Genomic DNA, 14,575 nt, shown 5'->3' on the forward strand with positions numbered 1-14,575 from the left:
CAGGCCACACCCCAGAGCTTTTGGTCACTATAGTCATGCAAAGAGATTCTTTAAAAAGTCCTTTGCCATTTCCAATGTTCCTTTCTCCCCTTCCACCTGCCTCTTTCCTCCCACCACAGACTCTGCTTCCCTCTCCCTTATCTGAGAAGTCCCAAGTGTTCTGCCCTCAGTCCTCCCCCTCCCTCACCCCCTGTATTTCCTACTCTGCTTTCCTTCCAAGACACCCAACTCTATGGATTTTCCTCTATTCCACTCTGCCAGGGGCTCAAAAGCCCTTGTCTTCAAGCCTATATTCCTAGTGGCTTGTAAGACACATGGAGACAGGTGACTTCCAGGCGCTATGTGGATTTAAAGTTGAAAGAAGGTCACAAAAAAATGACTGTTTTGGTCATACAAAATTCCATCTTCAGTGGTTACTGTCTCAGCTCAGCAGCACTGTACCACAATGAGAGGGAGCATTCTTCAGTCGGGCTGACCTGGCTCCAAAGCCTCCTCCACTTCACACCTCCAGCTCAAGGTCTCCCTCAGCTCAGATATCTCATCTGCAAAATCAAAATAAAAATACTAGTTCTTTTTCATTTTGGTGGGAGGATCGGATAAGTGGTGTAAAACATTGAATGTTGGGTCTGGCCTGTGTGCTGAGTCTTGGTGTTTGGCTGTCCTTATAATTATTCGAGATCCCTTTGCTGTTTGCTATGCTATCAAGATATAGTTTCCTATTGCACCAGGGTTCAGACTGACAGCTTTCTATCAAAAAAAGAAACAAGAAAAAGAGAAGGAAAGCTCAGAAGGAAATAGAATACAGGAGAAGATAGTTCCCAGGAATGTTGCAGCTCCCCACTACTCAGCACCATGAGAGTCCCTGCTGGGATCTGCTCTGAGTACTTGCTGTCTGCCTGGAGAGTAGGAGTTGGACTGTTTGCTTCTGTGCATTCATGTTTCCCAGAGGTACCATGAACATGAGCTGGTACATGGTCAAAGTAACCTGCCTCCCAGTCACTGCCATCAATGGGTGAAGAGTTTTGTAAATTTTTATTTTATAATCCTTTGTATGTTGTGTTTTGTATTTTGTGTTTTGAGACTTTGCCTCCTGTATCCCAGGTTGGCCTTGAACTTGTTATATATCAGAGGATGGCCTTGAACCCATGATCCTCCTGCCTCCACCTTCTGAGAGCTGGAATGACAAGAATATTTCACTATGCCCAGGCTGAACTTATAATTCCTAGCCTCTGTAATATGAACATTTTCTATCCCTTGGTTAGATATGAATCTACAAGGAGACCGTGTTTTCCAGTCTTCTTGGAGTTCTACTAGTACAGAGCTCTGCATACTTCACTAGGACATAATGATACCTCAGAGGGCTTAGCTGCTGTCCTTGCAGAGTTCTAATGTATCAATGCCTCAAAACTGGTAGATCCTCAGAGCAGAGTGGTAATTTCCAAATGTCCAATATTATTTGATATATGACATTATTTCTTTATTATTGCCAGTGAGTGGGTTGTCCCCGTACCATAAACTGCTGTGAAATTAATGAGTCTCTAAGTAAGTGGACAAATGTCTCCTGCCTCCTGTCTCCTGTCCAGAATGGCTATTCAACTTTAAACACATGGTTGGGAACTCCGTTTTCATTGTAGGGTCAGAAATAACAAATGCACACTGACTTGCTAGAGAAAAGAAATGGCTGTCACTCTGCGATGCCTTTGCTTCAGAGAAGTTGAGGATATCACTGAATATTTTCTTTGAGGTTCCATAAACACCTCTGGAATGAGGAGACCACTAAGAGGCAGGGGGACCTTATCCCATGATACTCACCATTCACCTTCCTGCTCTGCTTGCTGTGTTACACAACAAGGGCTTCCAAAAGCTATTCTCCAGATGTCCAAGTCATTAACCAAATTTGATCTCCAACTGGATGAAAATATTTGGAACCTAAGCTTCTCATCTTTGCGCTCCCCGTGTCTTCTTTAATTCACAGTAGCTTCCCCTCCTCCTCTCCCTTCTACAGGATCAACACACTGTGGTAGGCCAGAACACAGGCCCCAGTCCAAGTCCCAACTCCTGCTCAAATCCAAACACTGGAAGTGGTTACATGAACTCCCAGCAGTCCCTGTTGAATCAGCAGATGATGGGGAAGAAACAGACCCTGCAGAGACCAACCATGGAGCAGAAGCAGCAACTTCTCCTCCAGCAGCAGATGCTGGCTGATGCGGTAAAGCTTTCTCTGAACTTCTACTGTAGACACTTGTTGGCCTTGGAGAGATAAATTGTCCTCTGTCCTGTTTCTTGCCATGTTCTAGTCCCTCTACTTATGTGACAGTAAGGAGGATGCAGTGGGTACAACAGAAACTAAACTGTATGAATTGAAAGTGCAGGGGAGCAGGGGAAAGCCCGATTTACCAGCTGCTAGGCATATGGAGTACTCAGTCCTCGTGGCTAGCCCTGCCCAGTTCAGGAATGTCTGTGGCCAGCAGGGCATCTGAAGCGAGCAAAGGAAAGCTCAGTTGTTCCCAGCCTCAAGGGGTGGAAATAGTGAACTGCACTTTAATCACCCCCAACCCCAAACTGATTTTTTAGAGGTAAATCAGTTTTATAGGAAAGTTTTAAAGGCCAGCATGGAGCTTCACCACCAAGATTTGGCTTCCCCAAAAGCAAAGCATCTCAGAATGGGGGTTGGTTTTCAAAAGAACATTTTTAATGAATTTCCATTTCACTATCTTTGCCTGATCCCTTAAGAACCACAAGGTTGTTTTCCCCAAACACCACCAGAGCTTTAGCCTTGGTTCCGTATGTATGTACGCATTCCTCTGCATCCTCGGACATCAGCATCTACATCAGCCAAAACTCCATGTCCTAAGACTGCAGCATCCTCTCCCTTCAGCCTGTCCTGTCCAATGAAATCAAAAGAGACAAAGCCTAGCAGTTCAGGGTAAATAGACCCACATTGAAAGGAAGAGTGAGGCCAGGTGGTGCAGCTCAGTGATAGACTATTTGCCTATTCCGCCTGAGGTCCTTTGTTTGATTCCCAACAGTGTTAGATGTGGAAGATGAACTAAATCATTTTATATACAAGGAAACAGCCCTAATTATCAAGTGTTATAAACACCATAAATATTCAGTAAATACTGAAAGAGCATGATGATACAGCTACAAACCAAAGAACCCCTTCCCCTCTTGTTGCCCTAATGGATCACACACACACACACACACACACACACACACACACACACCACATAAATAGGCTATTGTAATGCATATGTTTAAATGCTGTGCTGTAGGAATTGCTAGAAATGGCTGCAGAGAAGTACCTCCAAGGATCAGAAGGTTCAGAGGGAGTTGGAGAGAAAGTAAGTGGGAAGGGGGTGGGGAGGTTGTCATCCCAATCCAAAGATGTAGCACACTGAAGACACAGGTACACAAAGGACACACATACTGTCAAGGCATAGAGTATGGTCACGGATGGAGAAGAGCATGACATGGAGGCCAGAGAAGAAGCCTGCAAAATTACACTGTCTAAAAAGCAACTGCTTTTAAAAAAAAAAAAAACACTGTGTTCAGATTTGTATCCAACTAAAGACAGAGGCTATAGGAGAGTATGCCCAGCTCCAGTTTGAAAATATGGCAAATCATCTCCCAAAATGAGGTAAAATTTGACTTTGACCTGGTAAGTAAGACTACAGCATTCTGATAGAAATGGTGGAAGCCACAGTGTTAAGCAGAGGGCAGACCAAAGACCAAAGGAGGCCGCCCTGGTTTCTACTTCCTGATTAGTTGCAATTCAAACTAGTAACAATGTAGCAAGTACAGGAGTCTTTAAAGAACTGCATGTGGAAGTGAGCCCTTAAACTGCAGGGTCTGAAATCTGTGTTCAAACCTGTTCCTCCCGCCTCCCTGACTTTATCTTTATAACCTGAAGGGCCTAGAAACAAGGATGAAGAGGAGAGAGTGTGTCATTTCCAACTGACTTACTGGCAGGACTTCAATCATTGCCATCCATCCTGCAAATTTGATCAGTTTTACAGGATGGTGTTTTCGGGGTTTCTGCTTCCCCGATTAAAAGTGACACACACATTCTTGGGAGCTGGCGATGGTGCTGGCCTGACTCCCACTGGCTTCCCTGGACAGGTGCAAAGGGCAGTGGTGGGATGAATGAGAACGGAGCTGCACTTTCTGTGGTCCTTACAAAGCATCCCACTTCTCTTTGTCTGGATGCCATTGAGGGCGCCTATGCTTCTTAGCATATCCAGGAAGAAGCAGCCTTTGATGCCCCTTTACATTAGCATATGCTTTGTCGCCATTCAAGGCCTTGGCAAGGCTGCACAGGCACCTAAATAGAGGCGTTTTCTCATAAAAGTTCCTTAGTCCCTCTCTACCATTCTCCCACCAGTGAAGCACAAAAAAAGTGAGACCAGTTGCAGTTCCTCTAGTGATCATCATTACAAACACGCATTATAAACCTACTGTGTGCCAGGCGCCATGCTGAGGTTTTGCCGAACAAAAGGATTCATCCTTCTACAGGATTCTGAAAGAGATCCTAGAACCTTACAGTTCCTAAATCTTACAGTTTTATGACTGAGGACAAGACGATATCACTGAAGCAAGAGATACTGGGCTATGATGAAAGCTCTTTTCATTTGGCACAGAGGTGATTTCAATAGTAGGTGTGAGTTTAGACTGGAGCCTCACTGTAGCTTCTTCTGTTCAGTGTTGGCATCCAAACCTCTCTGGCCTTGTAGCATGGCAAGTCTGTGCTGTATACATAGGTATCGTAAAACATAGAGTTTTAAGAAGGTTTCCAGAGGTGTACATGTTAAAGCTTTGAGCAGAGTAGCTCGTTGGAGAGAGAAAAGGCCAATTGCTTGTGATACATTAAGTCAATCTGGATTTGAAATCTATCTAGTGTGTGATTGGGAATCAAGGAATTAATTGTGTGCGCGCACACTTACACACACACACACACACACACACAAAACTGCTTCTTAGAAAAGGGATTTCATAAGATCCCATTCTTGGCTTAAACATCGAAACTGTCACTTTACACACATGTTAACAACAGGGTTGCTTGCTCATAGCCATACTGGGTTGTTGGAGGGCCCCAGGTTCTTCCTTAAACAGTTAGGGTTTAGACAAAACCACTCCACACTGACCACTTTTTCCCTTAATTTGTAAAACCGTGTTTAAAAGAAATGTAATCCATATGTTTCTGATTTATTTACACTTAGCTCATTGAAATTATGTTTTATATGAATTACTTGGTGTTCAAAAACACTCTGTGAGTCTTTCAAGTTTCTTTTTTTCTTAGAAACAAGAAATGAACTTGTTTTGCTGTTATTTTAAGGCCCTTCCCTGCCCCCTCCGAGCACACACACTCCACTAAGAATTCAGAGCTGAGTGGAAGCTGTGAGTTTGGGTGGTGCAGATGCAGCACTGGCTCTGGCTGATGGCCTGCCTCATCTGTCTGTTGCAGGTTTCTCTGTATTTATTGACTTTCCTATAATTTCAGTCTTCTGTCTCTACCTGTGCCAATTATTCTTATCTTTAGAAATGGATATTGCTTTATAGTGTATACAGAACTGCACTGAAGCAATTCCAAAAAGTTCCCAAATGCACAGTAAGAAAGAAAAGAAGCAAGCATTTCTGTCCTAAGCTGATAGCAAGCGCACAGCAGAGCCATCTTGTTTCCTATATAACATAAAGCCTCAATGCACACCAACCTCAGACAGACAGGCTTATTCTGATATCATGCTAAACTAAGACCAAATAGGCCACTTCATAATATTTTCTAAAAACAAACAAGGTAAATATGTGACCCCCAAACCCTAGATGATGTCCTCTCTTGCTAATGGGCATGGCCACTTCTCCCATCAATCTGGAAAAAGAATCCACTTACCAAGGTCACCCACACCCAAGTCTTATGATAGGGTCGTTTTCACAGCCCTCCTGAGACAGCTGAGGCTTCTCACTGCCCCTTGCTGCTGTGAATAATGAGAGCAGTGGGGGTCAGTGACCTGAAGGTGGACAAGGTGTTGGCTATGGTAAACGGATGTCCAAATTCACTTACTAGAAAAATCTAAATCTAGCTGGTTCTGGGACATTCTTTGCTTTTCCAACAGGACATTGAGAAGGTCTTTTATTGAGTGGCATGAAAGATTCTGAGTTCCCAACTCTGGAATTTGTTGTATCTGTTGTATTTCTGTGTGACCCTGGGCAAGTTACTTAGCCTAATGAAACTGGCCATGTCCTCTTTTAAATGATAATAGTCACCATTACCTTCACTTTTGCTAAGGGCAGGTAGAAGAGAAGTCCTGTGCTTATGGTGCCCGTGCCTATGGTGCCTGAAAGGTTAGCAAGTCTCTTGAAACCTCTTCTGTGGAGAGTTGGTGGAGCTGCCAGACCAAATTACTTGACAGCTCAGGTGCTCTCTGTTGTTATCTGGCTGGCCAACTATTTTCCATAGTCAATAGACAAGAAAGCTCATCAGACACACTACAACACAGAACAAACCCACAGACATTTGTTATCATCAAAATCTAATTAGCAAATGAAGGAAAGGAGCATGCTCAGTAGACACAAAGCAGGCGGAAGTGTATGGAGGAGCAGAAAGGACAGCTCCATACAGGAAGTGATTCAGACTGAAGTCCTGCCTCTGAGTTTACACTGCCACTTAACCTGAAACCCGCACAGTGAAATCGCTCAGTTCCTCCAACCGAGTCCTCATTACATAGGCTGTGCTTGTTTCAAGCTTGTGCTCTTCCTGCCTCTACTCCTGAGCACTTGGTTTTCGGGTGTAAACCGTTGTGCTTACACAAAGTCATTCTTATACTTGTACCTTTTTGAATATCATGCAGATATTTTTTAGTGTAAAAGTGTTCCTCCAATTCAATATGTTTTCATTTGTGTTTTCAAGGAGAAACTTTCCCCTCAGGATCAGATGAACAGACATCTGACAAGGCCGCCCCCAGACTACAAAGACCAAAGAAGAAATGCGGGCACCCTGCAGCCAGCTGCTCAGTATTCGGGTAAGAGTTCTTTGAAACAAATATAAATCATAATTGTGGAAAAGCAAAGCGATTCTATTTCCCCTATTTTCTTTCTCCATCTTGGAGAGTAAATCTGCCCTAAACCTTTCTCTAGCTTCCATTTAGCTTTCATAGCCAAACATCTAGAACTCAGTGTTGTGGCTTACACCTGTATGCGCAGCACTCTCCAGGCAGGAGGAGCACTGTGAATTCAAGGCCAGCCTGAGCTACGTAGTAAGTTCCACGCTAGCCCAAATTATAGTGTGAGATTCTTCCTTTATCCCATTGACCTCAGAGAGCTCCACGTTTAGTCCTTTCATGAGTTCTCGTGCTTGCTCGGTGATTACACGTTCACTGCTTGTGAGAACCTTAAAAACTTGAATCTTTTCGACCTGCCTTGTTCATCCAATGTTGACTTTGACCCAGACAGTATAAGGTTAAGAAGAAACAACTCCCTTTTAGAACATCTGCTGGCAACTTTCACAAGGTCTTTCCTCATTCCGCCTTTGAGCCCATCTCCCCAAGTATTCTCCTCCAAAGACAGTACACCCTGACAACAAGGGATTATTAAAATGCAGATCATGTTTTTAATGAAGCCTCCCTTAACCAAAGGTGAATTCTGTTTAAGTCACAAAACCAACGTTTTTAATGACTCTCTTTCTCATAATGAAATGGGTAGAAAGGAGCTGCGGTAACTGAATCCCCAGGATGGGAGCATAGGGTCTCCACTGTTGTCAGAGTACGGGCTTCTTTTGTCTTTCTGCTGCCTTAGCAAGTGGCTCCTGTCCTAAGGGCTGCCTTGTAGCCACCACAGCAGTCACCTCCATATCCATTTTCCAGGCAGGGAGAGGAAGGGGGATCAGGAGGAGGCATGCCCCCTTGTAAAGCAGTCTGCTGAGGCCTCTGCCCACTTTTATCTCTGGCCAGTGGTGTTCCTGTGGATTTTCCATCAGCAAGAAAACTCAGAGTATGTGATTTGTCACATGACCACATTGCTATAAATATCAGGGCACTGTCAGAGAGGAAGACAGACACAGGACAAGGACATCCACCCAAAAGCTCCTTCCAAGCAAGGCCTGTGCTTCTCCGGAGAGCAGTCTTTTTCATATCACTGTTGACCCCAAAGCAAGTAAAAGTATTTTCTTACTGTACCTCTGAGAATAAAACAGGCATAGCAGAGCAAGACAGCCCCCTTCATATTGTTTTACATCTTAACATTAGTCCAGAAACAATTCTTTCCCAGCTATTATATCAGAGTAAAGAACAAAAAGAATGTCACTACTTCTATCTACTACACATTAGGGGCATCTAAGTCTTACCTGCTGTCTTGTGAACATTACAGAAATTCCCTTTGCTTTGGTTCTTTTCAAATGCTCTTTTCTGGGCTGGTAAGATGGCTCAGTGGGTAATGGAGCTTGCTGCCAAGCCTGGTGACCTAAGGTTAACCCACAGACCACCACACTGGAAAGAGAGAACCACCTCCCACATATTATTTTCTGACTTTCACATGAGTGTGGTAGCATTCTCACGCCCAACACACACACACACAAACGCACACAGAAGTAATAAAATGTAAAATGCAAACCAAACAAACAAAAACCCCTGCCTTTTTCATATATCTTCTTAGGGTGTACCATTTGAGCCCAGGGTCTTGTATTTGGCAAGCATCCTTCTATTGAGCAGCACCAGCTTTTAAACTTCTTATTTTTTCCCATATTATTTGCATAGAACAAATTCCTTTGTCACAAAAATCTTCAGCTGCAAAGATGACATTGCTTAAATTCATAGTCCCTTGCTCTGAGTTAGCCTGATCATATACCAATGTACAGCACACCATAGAGGATCTTGGTGAGGAGGTAGAAGAGAGTCCTCCTGCACCGGAAGAATTTGTGGTCTGGTGAGGGATGTGCTTTGCAATACAGAACAAAGCGACTGTGCTGCTTTGGTCCTGTCTTTTGGGTTGTACGTCATAATGCGTTGTCTTCAACCAACAGGTGGTTTCTTAAGTAGTCACTTGTGGGCATGATCTTTACTTTACTCTTATTTCACACGTGTGCATGTGTGTATGTGTGTGTTTCTGTTTCCATATCTTAATGAAAGTCTTGTTCTTCCTTCAATCTCTTTCATTAAATCATTCAAAATTCAAATGAACAACGATTCTGTCAGCCATTGTACTTGGAATATAGCTGTAAACCAAACAAGAGAAAAGGTCTTCCCTTGTGGACTTTGTTATCTAAGGCACTTCTTTCCTCTCCATTTTTACCTCTACTCCTATTTCCCAGGGTTACTTCAAACCTTACTGAGCCAGGGATATTTTAATGCATTTATTGGTCACTGTCTGTTGAATGGAGCCATCCTGTTCATCAACTTGGGATTGCCCCCATCCAATCATTTGTTGACAGGCATCAGTTTCACTCTTTAGAGGCTTGCTGGATTACCTTAGTGCTCAATGGAAGGGTCAAACAGAAAATAGCAGACAAAGAAACAAGACAGGACATTAGGAAAAGCTTCACACCAGAGCTTCAGGCTCAGTCTGAAACCTGAGGAAAATATAAGGCTCAGAGACTTAGAGGCCATCCTGGGAGCAGGAAAGAGATGAGCAAAGGTGGCTGGTGGTGTGTACCAGAGAGGTGCTGTAGTAACCACATAGCCTCCAGCAGGCTTCCCATATGGAAACAATCGCCAGAGTACAGATTACATCAAAGTCCAGATGCTTGAGACTTTGTCTGCCCTTTGGATGCAGGGAAGCCACTCACAGCAGCTTCCTGAATGAGGGTGATGCAGATAAAGAATAAATCATGATTGTCTAGGCCAAAGGTTAGGAATATTAGTGTGGTAGCCATGAATAGGATTTACCCCCACTTCCTCATTGTGACCCTGGGGTGAAGAGTAACGTGGATTTCATGACAGCTAGCTAACTAAAGTTTTAATCTTCGAACTGGGAACATAATAAAAATAATTCAAAAAGAAAGATTGATTATCACCTCAGTGACTTCAGAAGACAAATAAAATAAAAACCATAAACCAGAACCATCCTATTTCACTATGCTTTCTGTAATGTGTAGGCTCTTAACCAAGGAGTGGCACAGGACAACGCTTCCTCCCAAATCTCCTCTGTTCTTTTCTGATATGTTATTTGTCTAAATCACCTTGCACACAAAAGTAGTTCTGGAGATGATAAGTTGTTCAAGCTGCAATAAGAGATGCTGTACTGTGATGAATGAATGTGATTCTCTTCTCTGTCTTAGGTGGCTCCTCTACAGTGAGTTTAAACTCTAACCAGGCTCTGACAAACCCAGTTTCAACTCACACCATTTTAACTCCAAACTCCAGCCTCATGTCTACGTCTCATGGGATGAGAATGCCATTGTTATCTACAGTTCAGAACATAGGGATGTATGGAAACCTGCCTTGTAACCAGCCTGGCACCTACAACGTCACTTCAACAATGAACCAGCTGACACAACAGAGAAATACAACTCAACTGATAACAAATCAGAACAACCCTCTGATGTCACGGCCATCTCCCTTAGGGGCAAATAACGGTAACAATGTGGCCACCTTTGGAGCTGGATCTGCTGGCAGTTCACAGCAATTGAGACCAAATTTGGCTCACAGTTTGTCAGGCATGTCAGCCCAGAGATCATCAACTGTCATGATCACAGCCAACACGACAGCAACAAACTGGGCTTCTCAAGAGGTGACAGGGAAACAACAGGAAGCCCTCAAATCCACAGGTGTCCGATTCCCAACAAGCACACCTGCAGCCTATACCCCAAACCAGTCTTTGCAACCAGGAGTGGGGAGCCAGCCATTTTCCCAGAGGGCAGTGGCACCCCCTAGCCAGTTATCACCAGCAGTGCAAATGAGACCTATGAACCAAATGAATCATGCATTAAATGGGCAAACCCTGGGTCCACTCAGGGGGTTGAACCTCAGACCCAATCAGCTGGCCACCCAGAGTCTGTCTAATATGAACCCATCAGGGACAGGATTGAATCATCCCAGGACAGGCACCAACCAGCCTCCATCCCTGACATCTAACGCTTTTCCTTCATCCAACCAAAGTTCCAGGGTTTTTCAAGGACCTGATCATGGCAGTGATTTAGCTTTTGACTTCCTCAGCCAACAGAGCGACAGCATGTGCCCTGCCCTAAACAGTGATGCTGATTTCATCGACTCTTTATTGAAGACAGAGCCTGGCAATGACGACTGGATGAAAGATATCAACCTTGATGAGATCCTGGGAAGCAATTCCTAAGATGGAAGGAAGGTGATCCGTAAGCTCTGAGCAGGGCTTTTCAAGGATACTGTAATGCCAAACTGCTGAAGTCTGGGGGAACTACAGACATCAAAATAGAAGGTTGGCAGGAACCACAGTGGTGAACATTTTGTTTTACATGCTTATTTTTAAAAAATCTTGAGCCTGATAGTAAAACATTGGGATTGTTTTTCCCTGCCTGAACTTCAGGATATGTAATCCAGTTTATCCAAACACAACTGTGATGCTGATGTGTAATTAATTGTGTTAATTGGTCTTCCCAAGTTCCTTTTCTCAGTGAAGGAAGTACAATAGAACTTGAGACCTGTTTCAACCCCATATCATAATAGACAGGTGCTTGTTCTAAACAACAGGCAGCAGACTGTCATCTAGTACATAAATATGCTTTGACTTCTCTGTTGTTATTTGTCTTAAAGCTTGCAGGAAATATTGAAATGTTACATGGTTGTTTGGAGTAACCTAAGAGGGATTCAGAGAACCTAGAAGCTATCCAGCAGATTAATTGATTTCCTTCCTAGATGCACTCCTCATTTTTGTAATTTTCCCACGTGTTTTGTATTTTGGTGAGATGCTGTGTCTCATGATAAAACAGGAATGCAGGGCTTACAACCTGACTGGGGCTTCCCTCCCTCCCATTTTTTTTTTTTTTTAGATAACCAAGACTGGTCCTGATCATGCTGAAATACCAGTGCACAACAGCCTGCATTGAATTTCACTTCAAAAAAAAAAAAAGAGTTAAGCCTTGCCATGTAGGAAAAAAAACATGGCCACGAATGACCAGCGGTGTTGCTCACTGTGATTGATAGCCACTGGTCTGTTCCCAAGCAGAATGAAATGGAGCCTCCTAGGTCTTGGTAGCCAGAGACTGGTTTGTAAAAAAAAAAAGAAAGAAAGAAAGGAATGAAAGTGTGAATTAGAGTCAGATTAGAGAATATCCTGTTTTGGTTGAAGGTAAGAAACAGGGAGAGGCATGAGAGGGCACGAAGCATTTAACAGAGCTCAGAGGAAACAGTAACTGACAGACAGTATAGCTTTTCCTTGGACATACTACATGGACTTAGGTGAGCAGCTAAGCCCAGTGTGGTCTCTGTGGAGCCACCCACTCACTATTCATGATGCAGCGAGCCCTTGCCATATGGTGCCTGGGCCCTTCTTATCCAGGTTTCCTCCCTCAGGGCTGAGTGTTATAGCAGAACGTGCATGTGTCTGGGTCACGGAACCTCAGTGCACACATCTATGTACACTGCAAAGTGGAGCCGGTATCCAGGTTTGAAAGGGATCTAAAAGAGCACTACCACCCTCCTAAATCCAGAGAATCAAAGGCTACTTTCAACCTTTGAGTTAGCCATGCACACACTAAAATACCAAGTGTGATTGACTTGAAGTCATTAAGCACCTGATCTTCACAAACCTGTTCAGAAAAGGAACACGGTTTTTTAAAGCTCTGCAAAGTCCTCTTCTTGTCTTTACGATGACTTTGGGCTCTCTGTCTTTCCCACTGCACCAATATCACTGGCCCAGAGTATTTTCTGTGCTGGTTTGTAAATATTAATAAATTTCTTGTTTTGTAAACTTTTGTAAAGAATATTTTGGTAGAAATACTTAAAACATATTCTTTGGATTATATTTATACATATGTGAAATAAATATACTATCAAAAGGTTATATTTTATACAAAAAGTAAATTGTTACCTTTTGTATGCTAATATACAAAGTTTTGTATAATACAATGGTTTATTTTTAGCTCTACATTTAAACCATAGGTGATTGAGTGGAAGCTTTGAAAACCCACCAAGAGGCTTGTTAGGTAAATGTGTATCCTGAGACCTCCCTCAGAAAGCATTCCTGGGTCCATCCCTCCCTGTTCTTGTTGTTTTCCAGCTCAGATCCTTTATGAAGCCCATAGTCCTCATGTTTTATTTGATGATTCTGCTGTGCACACTGTACCAGTTCCTGTTGCATGTGTCCTACTGTGTGTCTCCCCATTATACAAAACAGTGTTTCTCCATGAAAACAGAGAGGAAAAACAATGTATATATATATAAACGCCATGGTTTTGTGGCTCCTCCAGATGGCTGTACATATCTGCAGGACTTCTCAGTCTCCGACCATATAATTCAGCTTGTTTCTCCCTAACCAAAACATTCTACAGCAGCTGTCCAGCTGTCCAACTGAAGAGGCAAAGGAAACAACATGGCTGGGTTTTTTTCTCTTAATGTGAATTTCATAATTAATGTCTATTTATTCAGCTATTCATTAAAATACAGGATTCTTTGGGGGACACAGTATAGCCTATAGTTTTTCTGTTTGTTGGCAGCCTATTACCAAAGATGATGTAATTTTCCTGAAAGCTGAGATAATGACAATTTGATAGACAAACTTAGTAAGAGCCTCAGGATTTACAATGTAAGAGCTATTGGGATACAAACTCCCATTTATAGACATGCTAGACTACTTAATTGCTGACATGGTTTATCATTCTGACATCTAACAGAGAAAGTAAGAGTCGTTTCTCTTTCTTCTATTTCCTTCTTCCCTCCTTCCTCCCTCCTCCTCCTCTCCCTCCTCCTCCTTCTCTTCCTCCTCCTCCTCCTCCTCTTTCTAATTCAGAGACTAGAAAGTAATGTAGGCAAATAATTCCTTCTTGGCTTTGTGTTCAGCCTAATGAATGGAGTCACTGAGTGAAATGCTAATGTCACCTGCATTGCTGTCCTGAACTCACGAATGTAAAGATTTCAACTTGTAATACAAGCATTTTGTATTGTGTGTAATTCCATGTGTAAAGAAAATAGTTTAAAACAATTCAGAAGTGGTTTTCTTCTATGAAGTCATACTGTCAGTTACTAATAGCATCATTACAGTTAAGATAACCAATGTTAACAGTAATGGGCACATATACACAAATTGTTCTATTTAAAAGATTTATTTTATACTTTTAAATTATATGTATGTGTGGTGTGTATGTGTGGGTGCTGGTGCCTGCCAAAGCTAGAGGAGCGCTGGAGACAGAGTCACCATAGGCTGTGATGAGCCATCTGTTGTGGGGACTGAATCCAGGTCTTCTGAAAGTAGTGAATACCACACTTAGCTGCTGAGGCATCTCTCCAGGCCCCTGCCAACTGTATTGTGCAGAAAGCTTTAGACAGTAGTAAAATGCAGACTCAACTTTTTTCAATGTTGGCCTTTTCACTGAGAAAGCTTATATTTTACATACTTAAGATTATATATGTACAACCAGAGAGATAGAGCTAAGTTGGTAAAGAGATGGTGGTAAAAG

General features: G+C 42.9%; 1 protein-coding gene across 1 annotated transcript in view; it reads left to right on the top strand.

Moving 5' to 3' along the window:
• Window positions 1–14,100, top strand: part of Maml2 (mastermind like transcriptional coactivator 2) — a 326,917-nt gene extending 312,817 nt beyond the window's left edge. Inside the window, exons 3-5 of the mRNA XM_021172978.3 lie at window positions 2,006–2,209; window positions 6,905–7,016; window positions 10,265–14,100. Of these exons, the coding sequence (XP_021028637.1) occupies window positions 2,006–2,209; window positions 6,905–7,016; window positions 10,265–11,277 (1,329 nt within the window). The 3' untranslated portion in view covers window positions 11,278–14,100. The remainder of the gene's footprint in view (window positions 1–2,005; window positions 2,210–6,904; window positions 7,017–10,264) is intronic.
• Window positions 14,101–14,575: the final 475 nt, after the last annotated feature.

Source organism: Mus caroli, unplaced genomic scaffold (genome assembly GCF_978045245.1).
Source record: "Mus caroli unplaced genomic scaffold, Mus_caroli_1 scaffold_11, whole genome shotgun sequence".
Classification (NCBI taxonomy): domain Eukaryota; kingdom Metazoa; phylum Chordata; class Mammalia; order Rodentia; family Muridae; genus Mus; species Mus caroli.